Raw genomic sequence first — 16,687 nt, forward strand, 5'->3', positions numbered from 1 at the left:
TGCCAGGCCCTGTGCTAGTGCTAAAGATACCCAAAGACTGAAATAAATCCAAACTCTTAAAAAGTTTATAATTAATCAGAGGAGACATAAATATATACAGAATAAATACAAAATAATTAGTGAAGAAGGGAACAAAATGATTTGGGGTCAAGAAAGTCTTCAATCACTATGTGTGTGACCTTGGCTATAATCTCATATGGAAATAAATGATACAAGTATACAAGGAGCATAATACAAACTGGAAAATGATAAATGCCTAAGAGAACAATAAATAAAATGTCTTGGTGTTCTGGGGAGGCAGAAATCACTTCTGACCCTCTGGTGAGCTCTGGTAAGCAACATGTATATCTTTTTCATGACCCTATTTGGGATTTTCTTGGCAAAAAAAAAAAAGGATGGTTTGCCATTTCTCATTCCAATTCATTTTACAGATGAGGAAACTGAGACAGAGTTAAGGTAAGCTTGTAAGGGACTAGCTAAACTAGTAAATATTTGAGATTGGATCTAAACTCAGGTTTTCCTGATTTTAGATGGAGAGCTTTAGCTGTTCCATCCAATCTCTATGATGTAGCAAATAGGAGGAACGAAGCTACAATGTTAAAGATTCAAGCTACTGATGTAGTCTTCAGGATTATGTTTAGTAACTATTTCTTCCTTTCTATTTTGGGAGGAAGAGCAACCTGGAGCTTCACTAAAGAAGGAAAGGAGTGGAAGTGCAGTCTCTTGCTCAGCATGGTCTTACAGGGCTGTTTAGGACTTTCTGTCTCAGGATTTCTGGTTGTCATGAGGAGATGATCTCCACTCTTCAGTTGGAGGACCTGAGACCTACAGATAGATTCACTAAGAAAAATAAGCCTCTGTGGATTCCAGGCTCTGGTTTCTCTGATTCTAGTCTTAGCATCACTTTGCCTCTTGCAAATAGATGAGAAACAGAAAAAAGGCAATAGAGATCAATGGAGTCTTGTTTCCTAGGATGGGGATGATTAGGAGAGATCTGGAGAAGGTGTGCAGTGTTCTGAGGGATGGATGGTTTGATTTCTGGAATCATTCAGTTCAAGTAGTATTCAAGTAGCTTGAATCTACTTTATTATGTGTTCATACTAAATGGAGTCATTAAATCTGTAATTTTAATAAAATTCAACAAAGAATAACCAGATTCAAGATGGAGGGGATATTTGAGGTTATCTGGTCCAACCCTCAGAGGCAGTTAAGTGGTATAGTGGATAGCACACTAGACCTGGGGTCAGTAAGACTCATCTTCCTGAGTTCAGATCCAGCCTCATACACTGACTATCTGTGTAATCCCGGGCAAGTCACCTAACCCTGCTAGCCTTAGTTTCCTCATCTGAAAAATGAACTGGAGAAGGTAATGGCAAATCCCCCCAAATATAGGGTCACAAGGAGGTAGATATGACTAAATGAGAGTTCAGCCTTCTCATTTTATAGTTGAGGGAATTGAGGCATTAGTCAGTGAAGTGATTTGTCCAAGGTCACATAAAGTATCCACTGACAGAGCCAGGATTTGAATTTGCTCCAAAGCTTTCTTTTTTACCCTGCCCTTCAACTAAGCTTACCCACATTTCTATTCTTATTAAAAGTCTTGCTATTTTGACCCGATATGGGAAAGGGAGAAGGATGGAGGAAGGACTATATTTAGGCTTGTTAAATAGTTAGATTGGGAGCTTCAGCACTTGTCTGCTGGCCTCACATAAATGACTTTTCAGATCACCTTTCACTCTGTATATTTCCTCTCCCATTTGGTTATTTGAATAGTCTTCTCCATTAGAACTTAGGCTCCTTAAGGCAGAGATGTTTCCTTTTTATTTTCCTCTCTTTCTATTCCTAGTCCTCAGCATAGAATCTGGCACATATTTAGCATTTAATAAAATACTCATTGATTGAATGACCCAAAGAATAATGGCTACATTTGGATTTAGGGATCAGTGAGTCCTCATAATCCCCCAGTGACATCTTCCTTTCTAGTCAAGAGATAAATATAAATTTAAAGGCTCTTACCCCCCCCTTTTTTTTTTCTTTTTTGTTTATATATATATCCCATTTTAGAAGCAATTGTAAATCACTGACTTGGAATCCTAGGGGACCTGGCTGTAATCCCATTACAGACACTTATTAGTTATGTGACCCCAAGCAATTAACTTTTGGGGTTCTCAGTTTTCTTATCTGTGAAATGAGTATTATGTGAACTCCTACTTTATGAGATTGCTGTGAGGAACAATCAACAAACATGCAGTTCTTACTCTTTGTCAGGAACTGTGCTGGGGATTCAAAAAAAAAAGGAAGTGCATATATACATGGATATCAGTCACACACACACATACATGCTCATGCATTGTGCACATGTATACACATCCAATCCATATCATACACATGTCCACTTCCACACATAATCCATACCACACACACATACATACACATATCCACATTCACATTCACATCCATTCCACACCCACACACAATACATATGCACAATACAGACCATACACATGTACACACATGCACGGTACACACATATGTAGTCACACACATGTACACAGAGAATCCTAAGTTTCAAGGAGTACACAATGAAATGATGGACACATAGCACTTTGTAAAGCTTAAGGTGCTATCTGAATGGGGAATCGTTATTGTGGTTGACTTTGCCTTGCCTCTCCCCCCTTGGCTCTTGCCTCTATCTGTCTGTATCATTCTGCTCTCTCTCCCCACGTCTCCAGACAAGCATGGTGTCGGTGGAAGGTCTGGCTAAGCTGGTGGACCCTTCCCAGCTGACGGAGGAATTTGAAGGCTCCCTGGACTACAACCACGACGAGTGGATAGACCTCCGGGTCTCCTTGGAGGAGTTCTTCAATAGTGCTGTTCATCTGCTCTCCCGTCTTGAGGACCTTCAAGAGATGCTGGCCCGCAAAGAGTTCCCTGTGGATGTGGAAGGCTCTCGGCGGCTCATTGATGAGCACACGCAGCTCAAGAAGAAGGTGCTGAAGGCCCCTGTGGAAGAGTTGGACAGGGAAGGGCAGCGGCTGCTTCAGTGCATTCGCTGCAGTGATGGCTTCTCTGGGCGTAACTGCATCCCAGGCAGTGCCGACTTCCAGAGCCTCGTCCCCAAGATCACCAGCCTCCTGGACAAATTGCACTCGACCCGGCAACACCTGCACCAGATGTGGCACGTACGCAAACTCAAACTGGACCAGTGCTTCCAGCTGCGGCTCTTTGAGCAAGATGCTGAGAAGGTAAGAAAGGAGATGGGGGAAGAGGTAATGGCAGGAGGGCCATGGTAGCTTTGTTTCTTAGAAAGCTAGCTTTGAGTTCTTGTGATTGGACTTGGCAGCCATGAATCTTTTGCATTTCTGTGGTGCTTTAAGATGCTTTTATATAGCATCTCCTCTCATTATATCCCTGCAATGTAATAATGATTCTTTCCACTTTACAGATGAGAAAATTAAAACCTAGAGGGGCTAGAGCACCTTAGTGGGCAGCAACACTTAAGTCTGAAACCTGCTTCAGATATTTAATAGCTTGTTATGCTATGAAAGTTCATTTAGTCTCTCTACCTCAGTGGTAATGATAACAGCACTCTATCACAGGATTTTGTAGATCAAATTAAATAATATAAATAAAATTCTATTATTATTATTTATTATTACTGACCCACAACAAAATCATGATAAAGGCAAGGCTAGAATTCAGATCTCTATCCCAGCAAAGAACTCATTTCTTAAGAGTAGTAGTTTTAACCCAGATTATATTGTATACATCAGTGATACTCATTAAGGGTGTGTGTGTATTTGAAAGAGAGAAACAGAGACAAAGACAGAGAGATAGCCAGACAGACAGACACACAGAGAAAAAGTGGGAGATTGATTCGGAGACTCTTTCAAGTGATCTGTGAGGTTAGCATTATCATAATAACATTAAAATGCTGTAATTTCTAATATGTTAAATATTGCTAGATATAACCCAGATAAACAAAAGTATTTGGAAGGTCCTCAAAGAATTTTTAATAGTAGAAAGAGATCTTCATATTAAAAAGTTTGAGAACTATTGCTATAGATTGTTAAATATTTTAAAATCCTCTTCCAATAGAGATGGAAACTAGGAGCCAGGAAGAAGGAGGAATAGATTGAGGAGGAAGAAAAGCATGCAGAGAGGAGGATACAACTTTTGAACTTAAAAGTTTTTAAGAATTAAGGACTTTATGTTAACAAAAGTTTTATAAACTGGTTAAAATTTGCTTTGGGTACATAGTAGCTTGAAAATTGGTACTTGGGAGAATGTTATATAGCAACATGGACAAACGATGACTCACTTCTTTCTTTCATCATCTCTTGTGCTGTCCTTTTGATGTAACCTTATTACGTTTTGGTCTATTGATTCAGCCTTTAAAGAGGAGTTTTGCCCTTATCCTCACCCCCTTACAGACTTTTCCTAAATTTTTATATACTGCTTCCAGATGGCAGTAGATCTATCACAGTCATTTCCTCATTACTTTTTTTTAAAAATCAAAACTAAACCAAACATTAAATAGCATGCAATTCTTTGAAAAAATAAGCTTGAAAAAATCAAAATGCATAGGTATCTTTTCACTAATTATAGAGAAGTGAGTGAATTACTAAGATTTACAATAAGCCTTTCAACTTTTTCCACTAAAGAAAAAACTTTCAATATGAAATATTTTCCCCTTTTGTTAAAATCACTTATTTTACTTGATTTGACATTTTCCTTGCAAGATTTAATGCATATTCTTTAATTCTTCATCATGAAACTAGTCATTATTGAATATTACATCTATTTTTGATGAAAATATGTTTTTCTAGGTCTAGAAACTATATCCCACAGGTATCAACTAGTTTTAAAGCAAGTGAATTAGAGGGCATTGATGAAAGTTTATCTCCATTTCTTGGATAAATTTTTCAACCTTTTGTGATGGTACAAGGCTGTTGTTAGTTGCAGTATTACATCTCCATTTGTGAATTTCTGGAATTCCAGAATAATCCTGCTTTTGAGTATATCAATATATTTATCAGAGTTTATCATTCCTTCAATGGGCTAAGATTTATAGGTTGGTTGGAAGATTAAAAAACCCTCAAAACTACTTTTGTATGGATTTTTAAAAATAATCTAATGAGAAGCAAACACAGTTTGTTTATGCTTACATAGACTTTTAACAATGGATTTGGTATAGCCTTCAAAGAAAATCTAAGTTTCATTGGGGAAAATTATCTTTTTCCAATCCTCAAGTCTTTTCATTCTATTGCCCACAAAGAACATTTTTCTTCATAGCAACAGTTGGCAGTTTAAAAAAAAATGATCTCACTGTTATTATAACAACAAGATGCCTACTCTGCCTTGTAGAGGAATCAATAGCACTGTCCAACTGTCAGGGTTTTTTATCCTGAGGTTTAATTAGTTTATTACACAGTAATAGTTCATGAGTTCTTCCCAGTTTTTCATTTTCAACTATATTTCCTTTGTGCTTTGGAGAAACTGATCTTGTCTCGCTTTCAGTTTGAATGACCTTTGAAATGCTTGACTTCCCCACACCTACGGGCTTTGCAATATCTCTAATAGTCCTTGAAGTATGCTCCTTAGTAGCTTTAGTTTTTACACATTCCCTTGAAAAACAATTTTCTCAAAATTTACAGAATTAAAAATACAACAAAAAAGCATAACAAAAAATTCTATCACTTGACTGACAACTAACTAAGCATGGGAAATTTAGATTTATCTGGTCAATGTTAGACTTCCTGATCAGCCTGGTGTGTGTTGAGGAACACACGCGCACACACACACACACACACACACACACACACACACAATCATTGATATCAAAATAAAACATTATAAAAATAATTTCTTGCCTGAAGAAATTATTACACTCTTATTGCTGATATAAACTTCTTCACCAGACTTTAAATAGACTTTTAAAAAATTCATCCTGAATTCTTAGCTTATTGTTAAATGTATACGTATGCTTCTGATGTATTAGGTCAGCTGGATTAAAAGCATCACTTCCTTGGATGGCTTTCAGCAGCTTGGAAGTAGCTTTGCTTTCATTAATGAAAGGGGATTTTTTTTCTATGAGTATTTTTTCCTCCCTAATTAGAAAGAAAAGGGCAGGTTTGTTTTTTTTTTCCTTTTCTGACATTCCATTTCTTGAGTTCTTCTTCATCACATTCTGGTGCCTCCTACTGGAAATTCCTCCTCTAGAGACTGGGGATGGAGTTCAGTTTTCACAGAGCAGATATGTGGCTTAGAGTCAAATTCCAGGAGTAACCTGGGGCCTTGTCTCCCAGATCCCTTCTTTTGATGTCCTCTGTGTCCAGGCTGCAGAGTGAGGGGCAGAATATTACCACAACCCTACACGGGGACACCTGTGGGAAATACAGACATTCCAGATAATCTCTTGCCTGCCTCTCTTTGAGACTCAGTGCCATATAGAGCAAATGTAGTTGAAGAAGTACCATAACACCAAAGTGATTGCTTTGAAAGCCATCATAGAAGTATGGTATAGTAGAAAGAATACTGACTCTGGAGCCAGACAACCTAATTTCAAATGCTGCTAGTAATGCTTATTACTTATGTGAGGTTGGGCAAATACCTTAATCTCTGTGGACCTCAGTTTCTTTTTTTAATTTGCATATGACATTTATTGAGAAAAAGGGAAACATTATGACCAACTTATTTTCCAACTTCAGGACCTCAATTTACTTATTTATTAAAAGGGCTATTGGTCTAGATCAAGCTGTTTAGTTTGAAGTCTGCTAGATTTCAAGGGGTCCATGAACTTGGATGGGAAAAGCTATTTTTATTTTTGCTAATCTGCAAGGTGAATTTATCATCTCTTTAATTTAAAAACATTATCCTCAGAATGAGTATATAGCCTTATTATAGTGACAAAGGGGTCATTTCACATCAAACATTAAGGACCTCTGGACTCGAACACTTCCAGTTTTAGATGAGTGATAGTTTATTCTCATATTCATCAAAACTTGTTGCACCATAAATGTCACAAAAGACAGCCTGACTTTGACATTTACATGTTGTCCTGCTAACACTAATAATGACAGCATATATATGCTGGTTTAAGGTTTACAGAACACTTTCCATATATTATCTCATCTGACTCTCATAACAACATAATAGATGCTCTTATTAATCCCCATTTTATAGTTGAGAAATTGAGGCTGGGAATGATTAAGTAATGTCTCCAAGGTCATACAATCAAAGCCAAGGCTTTTTGACTCGGGTCCAGCACTTTACCACACCATCTAGTTGTCTGATATTCCCATCACTGATTATTATGTAAGCCTCACCTACAGGTACATGTGAGGCTTCAGGAGTCCAACCTTAGGACACCATTCCAACTGTGTTCCTTCACCTCCTTTCCTCATGTCCATATTGTAAAAAGATACCTTTTCTCTAACCAAGGCAGAAAATAAGATAGAAGAGCTATGTATGGCATCTCAGTAATGGAAGTGTAAAATGCCATTGTACTAACTTCATTCCAATTTGAAGATGATTTTTTAACTTTATTCTTAAAGAAGAGTCTTCCTTATTATTCCTCCTCTCTCCCCAACTTCTCATCATCTTTCTAGCTGGGAGCTGTTAACCATGGATAACTTATAATTTACACACAATACTTTTCTTAATGTCCTAGCAACACAAAAACACATAGTAACTTGAAAATATTATAGTCTGTCCTTTATATGGGCCCCTTCTAAGTTTATTTTTTCCCAAATGATCCAAGCCCCTAAAGACGATAATTTCATTTATCTACTCCACTTATCAATCTAAAAGTATAAACACACACACACAAATAAAATAAAAGTATAAACACATTTAAAGTAGTTTCTTTTATGACATTTTCATTATCCCTAGAATTACTGAGATCCATTCTGATCTTCTCTATAGAATGGAGTTGACTGAAATCCCCCCAACGTTGTCAAAAACTTTAGCTCTCTGAGAAATGTTCAATTCTCTTTTTCTCTCCTACAATTTCATAGCAAACTAGACTAGATCAAGATTTTCCCTCAACTTCTACTTCCTAGGGTACAGAGCAGAGAGAACATTCATTCAATTTTCAATTCTCCTTCCCCTTTAAAAAAACTAAAATCATTGGGATTTTTAGACCTGGAAGGGACTTTTGGGATTGTCTATTCAAACCTCCAATTTACAGTTGGGTAAATGGAGACTCAGATAATTTAAGTGATTTGGCCAAAATTACATATTTAAGATAGAGCTGAGATAATAATAATAATAATGACAACAATAATAACAATAACTTACATTTATATATTACCTATTAAATGTCAAGTACTGTGCTATCAAGTCTCTGACTTTAGGTCTGATGTTTCTCTGTTTGTCACTTTTCAGAGACAAATGATTATTCACAGAGTCCTTTTGGGGAGCTAGAGAGGATGATAGAATCCATTGATCCAAGACAGCTTAATATGGTGGAAAGAACAATGGAGTAAGAGTCCAAGAACCTAAGTTGAAATTGTGGCTCCACTACTAGCTACTAACTGTGTAACATTGGACAATGGACTACACAAATCTAGGACTCAGTTTCAGGATCACTTCTAAGTCTAAATCTATGATCTTATAATCTTATACCCACATAGCACTAGATCTATGATGCTTTTTTCTTATGAAGTGGTTTCCCTGTAGGTTCTTTTGGTGTAGGCTTCTCTTTTCTCATAAAGTGATTTTCCTATAGGCCCTTTTGATCTACGATTCTCTTTCCTTAAGAAGCGGTTTCCCGATAGGTTCTTTCAATCTAGGGTTCTCTTTCATTATAAAGTGATTTTCCTATAGGTTCTTTTGATCCAGGGCTCCATTTCCTTATAAAATGATTTTCCTATAGGTTTTTTTGATCTAAGGCTCTCTTTCCTTATGAAGTGGTTTGTATTATTCCATGGCTGTGTTTTTATAATGCTTACAGACTGGGTTTTCAGCACTGGGGTGCATTCTAAAGAGGGTCCTGTCTTGCTGATGTCACTTCCTTTCCTCACTCCCACAGCCATAGGTCTGTCTCTGAGTCAGGGCTTGTTGCCAGTGTCCTGAGCAGTGCCCCTTCCCTGACTGGGCAGTATGGTGCTCAATCTCATTTTCCTGGGTTTGTTTTTGAGTCTTTGAAGAATATGAATGGGGTTTGAGCAGAAAGGTGTGGTTTCTGGGGGAAGAAATACAAACAAAAGGCTAAGGATCTTGAAGAAATTGGGCAAAAGTCCTAAAGGAAATGAAACAGTAGGTTTAAGTTCAGTTTAGTTCAGCAGAGTCTGATATAGTCCTCTTGTAGCAGGATGGAGAGAGGGCTGGATTTGGAGCCAGAGGCCCTGAGTTCAAAGCTTCTTGCTGTCACTTACTACTTGAAGGATCATGGGTAGCTTATTTAATTTCTTAGGTCCACTATTTCCTCATCTATAAAATAAGATGATTAGACTAAATAATCTAATGTTCATTCTAATTCAGAATCTATGCCCTTAAGTTTTGTTGTTATTCAGTCCTTTCAATCATATCTAACTCTTTATGACCCTATTCAGGGTTTTCTTGGCAAAAAATTGGAACATTTGCCATTTCCTTCTCCAGTTCATTTAAAAAAAAATTTAATAGCTTTTAATTTATAAGTTAAATGCATGGGTAATTTTTCAGCATTGACAATTGCCAAACCTTTTGTTCCAATTTTCCCCTCCTTCCTCCCACCCCTTCCCCTAGATGTCAGGATGACCAATACATGTTAAATATATTAAAGTATAAATTAAATACAAAATAAGTATATATGTCCAAACTGTTATTTTGCTGCACACAAAAAATATATACTCTGAAATATTGTACAGTTAGCCTGTGAAGGAAATCAAAAATGCAGGCGGGCAAAAATATAGGGATTGAGAATTCAATGTAATGGTTCTTGGTCATCTCCCAGAGTTCTTTCGCTGGGTGTAGCTGGTTCAGTTCATTACTGCTCCATTAGAACTGATTTGGTTCATCTCATTGCTGAAGAGGGCCACATCCATCAGAATTGATCATCATACAGTATTGTTGTTGCCGTGATCACCTGGTCCTGCTCATTTCACTCAGCATCAGTTCATGTAAGTCTCTCCAGGCCTTTCTGAAATCATCCTGTTGGTCATTATTTACTGAACAATAATATTCCATAATATTCACATACCACAATTTATTCAGTCTCCAGTTCATTTTACAGAACAGGAAACTGAGATATATAGGGTAAATTGATTTGCCCAGGGTCACACAGCTAATAAATATCTAAATCTGGATTTGAACTCTGATCTTCCAGACTCCAGGACCAGCACTCTGTCCACTTTGCCATTTAGCTCCATGCTTTTAGGTGTAAGGCTGTTGTTTGCCCTTGGTTCTTGAAGAGGCTCATGACATCAGGGAGGTGACACTAGCTTTGTGATTCTGTGCAGATCACTTAACCTCTGCCTGTCTCAGTTTCTCCCACTGTAAAATAGAGATAATAAAAATACTTACCTTCCAACTTTGTTGTGAGGATCAAATAAGATATTTTGTAGACACTTAGCATAGTGTCTGGAATATAGTAAATATTTATTAAATACTCATTTCCTTCATTTTTTCATATCTTGTTGTGTGAGATCGACAAATAGTCCTCAAAAACTCAGTTTTCTCATCTGTAAAATAAGAGGCAGCATGGCATAATGGATAGAGAGTTTACTTTAAAGTTAGGAAGACCTAGATTCAATTCTTATCCATGACATAATCTGGCTGTGTTTCTCAACACCTTGGTATCTTCAGGCAATATTCCAAAATTGTAAATTGCAGAACAAATGATGTCTTGGGTAGGTAGGAAAGTTGTTCACTGGGATCATGATTTTACAGCTTAAAGAACCTTAGAATCTATGGAACCCAATCCCTCATTTTACAATTGGGGAAAGTGGCACAGAGAGACTAAGTACACAGTTAATGAGTATTTCCACTAAGGTCTTCCTGACTCTGAGTCCAGAACTTGATCTACTATATCACCTAATAGTTTCCTCTTCTGATGAAATCATAGGTCTGGTAAAAACAATGAAACAAAAATTCTTTGCATATACAACTGCATCATTACAGAAGCATTAATGATGAACCATTCTGTACTTAGTTTTGCTGGTCCTGAGGTGAAGTCTTATAATCAGTCATTGGGCTTGCTCTTGTACTTTGATCAAACCTGCATGACATCTTATTCCACTGCCATAGTCTTTGAAGATCCTTTTATTACTTACATAAAACAGTAACTTCAGTGATGGTTTTTGGGTGAGAGAGAAGTAATCTTGGGAGCAGCCCTTTCCAGCCAAGCAAGTTTCTCATGGAGAAAGTCCACTAAGACCATAAAGGCTCAGTCTAGGTAGAATTCTCTTCCTCAAACTTTCCATAACTAACCCCCGAACTACCCTGAAATATTTCAGTGTTGAAATTCAGCAATTCATGTCCTACATTCCCCAGGGGCACTCACTTATGGATTATGTATATATTTGTTGTTTGTCATGTCAATCAACTCTGTGTGACCCTTTTTAAGGTTTTCTTGGCAGAGATATTGGAATAATTTGCTACTTCCTTTTTCAGCTCATTTTACAGATAAGGAAATTGAGGCAAACAAGGTTACTTGACTTACCCAGGGCCATACAGCTAGGAAGCTGAGTCTTCCTGACTTCAGGTCAGATGCTCTATCCACTGCATCATTTAGCTGTACTATTATACTAAGATGCTAAAGGGGAAGGAAATTAGATAAAACAGCATCCTTGCCCCCTGGAAATTTAACAGTCTAGTCTACTATGATGACTTCTCTCTACAAAGACAGTTCAGCTTCTGAACAATTAGCAACATGAAAGGCACTCTCCAAGAATTATCTGAGTACATTTTCAGGGGCTCAAGGGCACACACAATGTAAATTATGCTATAGATCTCTTGGAACATACCCTGTTGCCTTCTGGTGGCAGGCCCAGCCTCTCATCTCTTGTTATATAATTATTCCTTATCTGATTGCTTTTGTATTCCTTCTTTTTCTCTTTTTTTCTTACTTTCTTCCTGCTCTCTTCCTCCCTTTTCCCTCATTCCCTGCTTTCTTTTTTCTTTCTTCCTCCTTCCCTCACTCTCTTCCTCTCTCCATCCTTCCCTTCTTCCTTCCTCCTTCACTTCTTCCTTCCTTCCTTCCTCCTTCCCTCCCTTTTTTATTCACTTCCTTCCTTCCTTCCTTCCTTCCTTCCTTCCTTCCTTCCTTTTCCTTCCATCTCCACCTTCTTCCTTCCTCCATTTTCTTTTCCTCCTACTCTTCTCCCTTCTTTTTCTTTCTTCCTCTTTTTCTCCTCTTCCTTATCCCCCTCCCTCTTTTCCTTATCTACTTTCCTTTTTTTCTGTGTCTTTTACCCTCCCTCCAAAAGCAGAGAATGAGAAGAAAGGAGAAACATGACTATTTTGGCAATTTTTATAGTTGCTGGTAAAGAAATTCTCAGGTCTTGACCTAAAATCTATAAGAAAATTGGGGGTGGGGAAAAAAAGAAGAAAAAGATTTCTTCTGAGTTGTTTGAAGAATGATCCAAAATATCTGTATAAGTCTCAGAGTTGACTTTTTTGGTGTTCTTGAAAGTGAGAGAGAGTTCTGATTATTCAGGGTGAGGGCTCAGTATACAAATCTTTATCTAAACAGGAAATGTTCAATGACTTATGGGTGGGAGCAACAGCCTTTCCAGCCACTTTCCAGCCTTCTGATGGGAGACTGAGCAGGTGCAGTCTCCAGCTTGAATGTCTGGCCCATCCTTGGCAAATCTTGAGAGTCATCATCAGGTCAGCTTCCATTTCAGCACAATGGGTGGGCTAGCTATGACTCAGACTTAGAAGTGGGATTTTAAATCCTGGCACTGTTACCTTCTGTCTCACTGGTGCCAGAAATGGCACCTCAAATCCCACCCACCAGACCTAGAACAAGATGAGACTCAAATATATGGTCCCTAGACCCTATAGTTATTCTCCTTTCCCAATAACATATGTGAAACTGTGGAGTCATCTTTCTTTCCTTCCAGTTAAGTCTGATTATGGGTGTGCCTGTAGGGAGGAGGCTGCTGTTCTGTTCTCCAGGAGAAGGCCATTCATTCTTCCTTTCCTGTCAAGATCTTAATGATTTAATGCCTGATGTTCCAGGCTTCATCTTTGTCCTTCTAGAACAGTTCAGGAAAGAAAATACACAAAAGAAATAATCCAATATGAGTGAGTATAAGACATTTTCCAGATAGTATTCATAAAGCACATAGCACAGTGCTAGACATGTAATAGGCCTTAACAAATATTTGTTCATTTTCTTTCCTTCATTTTATAAAACCAGCATTTGTCAAGTTGTGATGGGGAAACAAGTTGGGTAGGAGAGCTCTGGGGCTAGAATTAGGAAGATTTGGGTTCAAATTCAGACTCAGGTACTAACTGTGTGAACTTGGGCAAATCACTTAACATCGGTTTGCCTTAATCCACTGGAGAAGGAAATGGCAAACCACTCCAGTATCTTTGCCAAGAAAACCTATCGGACAGTATGGTCTTTGGAAACATGAAGAGTCAGGTATGATTGAACAGCAACAGTAATGGAGAGAATATTATGTAAATCCTTACAATTTGAATGTTAATGAAATTTTGCTTCAAAAATATTATGCATGAAATTATGCACATGTAAAACTCTTTGCTATATATAACACTTTTAAAAAGTATAGGATACTCTTATTTTTTTCTAAAATTTTCCCTGTACTCTTCATTCCTGGGGTAACAAAAAAGGAAGAAGGGAAGAGCTATTCCATGCTCCCAAATACCTTGCCCAGTGTTTATGGATTCTCTCAATATAATTAACCCCAAAGTAGGCAAAATAAGCTTTGCTACCCAAGGATAATTCTTTTTTTTGCCATTTAAGAATATTTTCCCTGTATTTTAATGGGAAAAAATAAAAGAGGTAGAAAAACATTCTTAGTGGTTTGGAAAATGTTGAAATAATTTATTTTAAATTACCTGAGGAGCCAAGAAAAGGGAGAGAAAATATGGGATTTTACAGCTTATAATGGTTAACTACACATTACTGAGTAAAATGTAAAACTGAAGTAAATCTCAAATGTAAAATGAAAAGCACATCACTTCATCAGTGAACTTGAACTAACTACTGTTTTGTGTCCATTCATGATTGAAAGGAATCAATGGCAGAGAAGGGCACAGGAGAGACATTTTTTTAGTAAGGTTAAAGCAAGTAGCTTATATGCATGTCTAAATTTGTTAAGATATGTATTTGTTCTATTGTACTTCATTTTTCTTCAGGGTCAAAACATTTAATGTAGTAGTAGATGTGGACTTCTGTCAAGTGTAGAAATATGTATCAATTGTTTGCTTTTATGTGTTAATAAGAGGCAGTTGTGTGGCACTGTGGATACAGGTCTGGGCCTGAAGTCAAGAAGACCTGAATTCAAATCTAGCCTCAGACATTAACTATGTGACTTTGGGTAAGTCATTTAATCCTGTTTGCCCCCATTTCCTTATATGTAAAGTGAGCTAGAAAAGGAAAAGACAAATTACTCCAATAGGTTTTCTTGGCAAAGAAAACCCCCAAATGGGGTCACAAAAAGTCAATAATGACTGAATCAACTGAAAAATAACAAAAATCCATCCATTCATATACATATGTTTATACACACACAGACAATGCAAAGGATTAAATCAGATGTTTCTTCTATCTCCAGATTCTATGATCATCATATCCTAGGTAATTCTTGTCCATGTTTTCCCCTCAGTCTTCCATAGAGTAGATACCTAATATTCCCGGAGGCGTTCTCATCTTGGGGCTACTAGTGTACTACGTGGGCCTCTCACCATTTTTATTTCTTATTCTCTTATAACTGGTCCTCTTCCTTTTCCAGTCATCCTGTATTAGTTGGAGGATGGCAGCAGGAGGAAAGAGGCTATGGAAGGATACTTACAGACAGCACAGTAATCATTGGAATGCAATTGGAATATTATGGAAAGTTTCTTGGAGATGGAAATGTCTTGAAGGTATAAATTGGGTTAGGATTTTCTCTTCTAAAAACTATAACTTTGTTATTAAACCTTTTCCCCTAAATTCCTTTCTTTGACATTCAAGGCTCTCAACAGTCTGTGCTACCCAATTTTTCAAGTTTTATCTTTTATTGCCCCTCTTGGTACCTTCTCTGCTTTAGTTAGAAGCAGCACAGTGTAATTAGATAATGTTGGACTTGCAGTCATCTTGAGTTCAAGTCTTGCTTCAGACACTGATTATGTGGCCCTTATATTAAATGAAAGGCCTTCTACAGTCCTTTCTACCTCTCATTCTATGATCCCATGACTTCTTCTCCAAATATACCTTACATTAATGTCTCTCACTTAATATCTCTGCGCCTCAGAGTCTTTGTAAGGAAAATAAAGAGTTTTGACTTGATGACTTTTAAGGTCTCTCTTAGTCTTAAATCCAATAGATTTTCCTTCCAAATATGTCCTCCATGTTTCTATCTTCCTACTCAATGCTTTCTGGAAATATCACAGTTATCAATGGATTCTGAGTTACTTTCTATTTATGGATGAGTACATAAGAACTGACCTCTCCTCCCTGGTTTCCAACCATGACAATAGATAGATCCTGAGTCATATTGTCTGGATTGAGAAGGAAGAAGGCTTTCTGTTTGTACTGAGGAAGATATTCCCTGATTCAGAATCCATATTTTTCTCGGAAAATTGGCCAAAGAGGTAGTGAAATAGAAAGAATGGAAAGGAGAGACAGAGAAATTTTACCTCTATTGGTCCTTATGACATGGAATACCTCTGTGTTTTTAGCACAGGCTTTCTCCTTACCTCTCTTCACTTCACTTCACTTCTCTTCTCACCTCTCCTCATTTCTGCTTCCTAGAATTCTTAGCTTTCCTTGAGATTTGATCCAATGCCATATACTTTAAGAGGCCTATCCTGGTTTCTCCAGTTGGAAATGTTTTCCCCATCAGCAAATTACTTTGGATTTACTTAGTCTGTTAATTTTTTCTAATTAAAGATAAGAGACTGTTTAGTATTTTACTTTGATTTCCCAAGGCCTAGCCTATAATTGCTAACTCTTATCTAGAATTTAAAGGTTCACAAAGTACTTTTTATACATTTTATTTGATCCTCAGAACAACCCTAGGAGCTCAGAAGGGTGCTATTATGATGCCATTTTGCAGATGATGAAATTGAGGCAGAGAGAGGTTAAGTAACTTGTACAAAGTTTCACAAGTTATAAGTATCTAAAGCAGAATTCAAATTCATGTCTTTCTGACAAAGAGCTAATGTTCTATGCCCTACACTACATAGTTCCCTTTCCACTTAAAATAAAATGCTTGTTAAATAAATGAATGAATCTTACTTTAAAAAGAGGAACTAAAGAAGAAATGGAGAATAATATGAACAAAGGCATGCAGATAGGAGTTAGTAAAAGAATCGAAGGACTGGATAATTGAGTGGATTCCAGCATAGGCTCAAAAAATTGAGATGACAATGGAAAAGCACAGTGTATCTCATTGGGAAAAGCTGTCTCTTCCTTCTGCTTGGTGCCCTCTGGTTTATAACTAATGGGTCAGGCCTTCACTGTGTTAACAGGAGCATGTGGCTGGGGCACTGCTCATTAGCCTGGACTGTCTGGTACATTCTGTCTCTA

The 16,687-nt window shown here is 37.4% G+C and overlaps 1 protein-coding gene across 10 annotated transcripts in view; it reads left to right on the forward strand.

Annotated features, from left to right (window-relative positions):
* KALRN (kalirin RhoGEF kinase) overlaps positions 1 to 16,687 on the forward strand; it is a 927,260-nt gene that overhangs the window by 323,065 nt on the left and 587,508 nt on the right. For all 10 annotated transcript variants that reach the window (XM_051985449.1, XM_051985462.1, XM_051985457.1 and 7 more), the window contains exon 5: positions 2,733 to 3,245. In XM_051985449.1, coding sequence (XP_051841409.1) covers positions 2,733 to 3,245 — 513 coding nt within the window. The remainder of the gene's footprint in view (positions 1 to 2,732; positions 3,246 to 16,687) is intronic.

The sequence above is a fragment of the Antechinus flavipes genome, chromosome 3 (assembly GCF_016432865.1).
Source record: "Antechinus flavipes isolate AdamAnt ecotype Samford, QLD, Australia chromosome 3, AdamAnt_v2, whole genome shotgun sequence".
NCBI classification, from domain to species: Eukaryota; Metazoa; Chordata; class Mammalia; order Dasyuromorphia; family Dasyuridae; genus Antechinus; species Antechinus flavipes.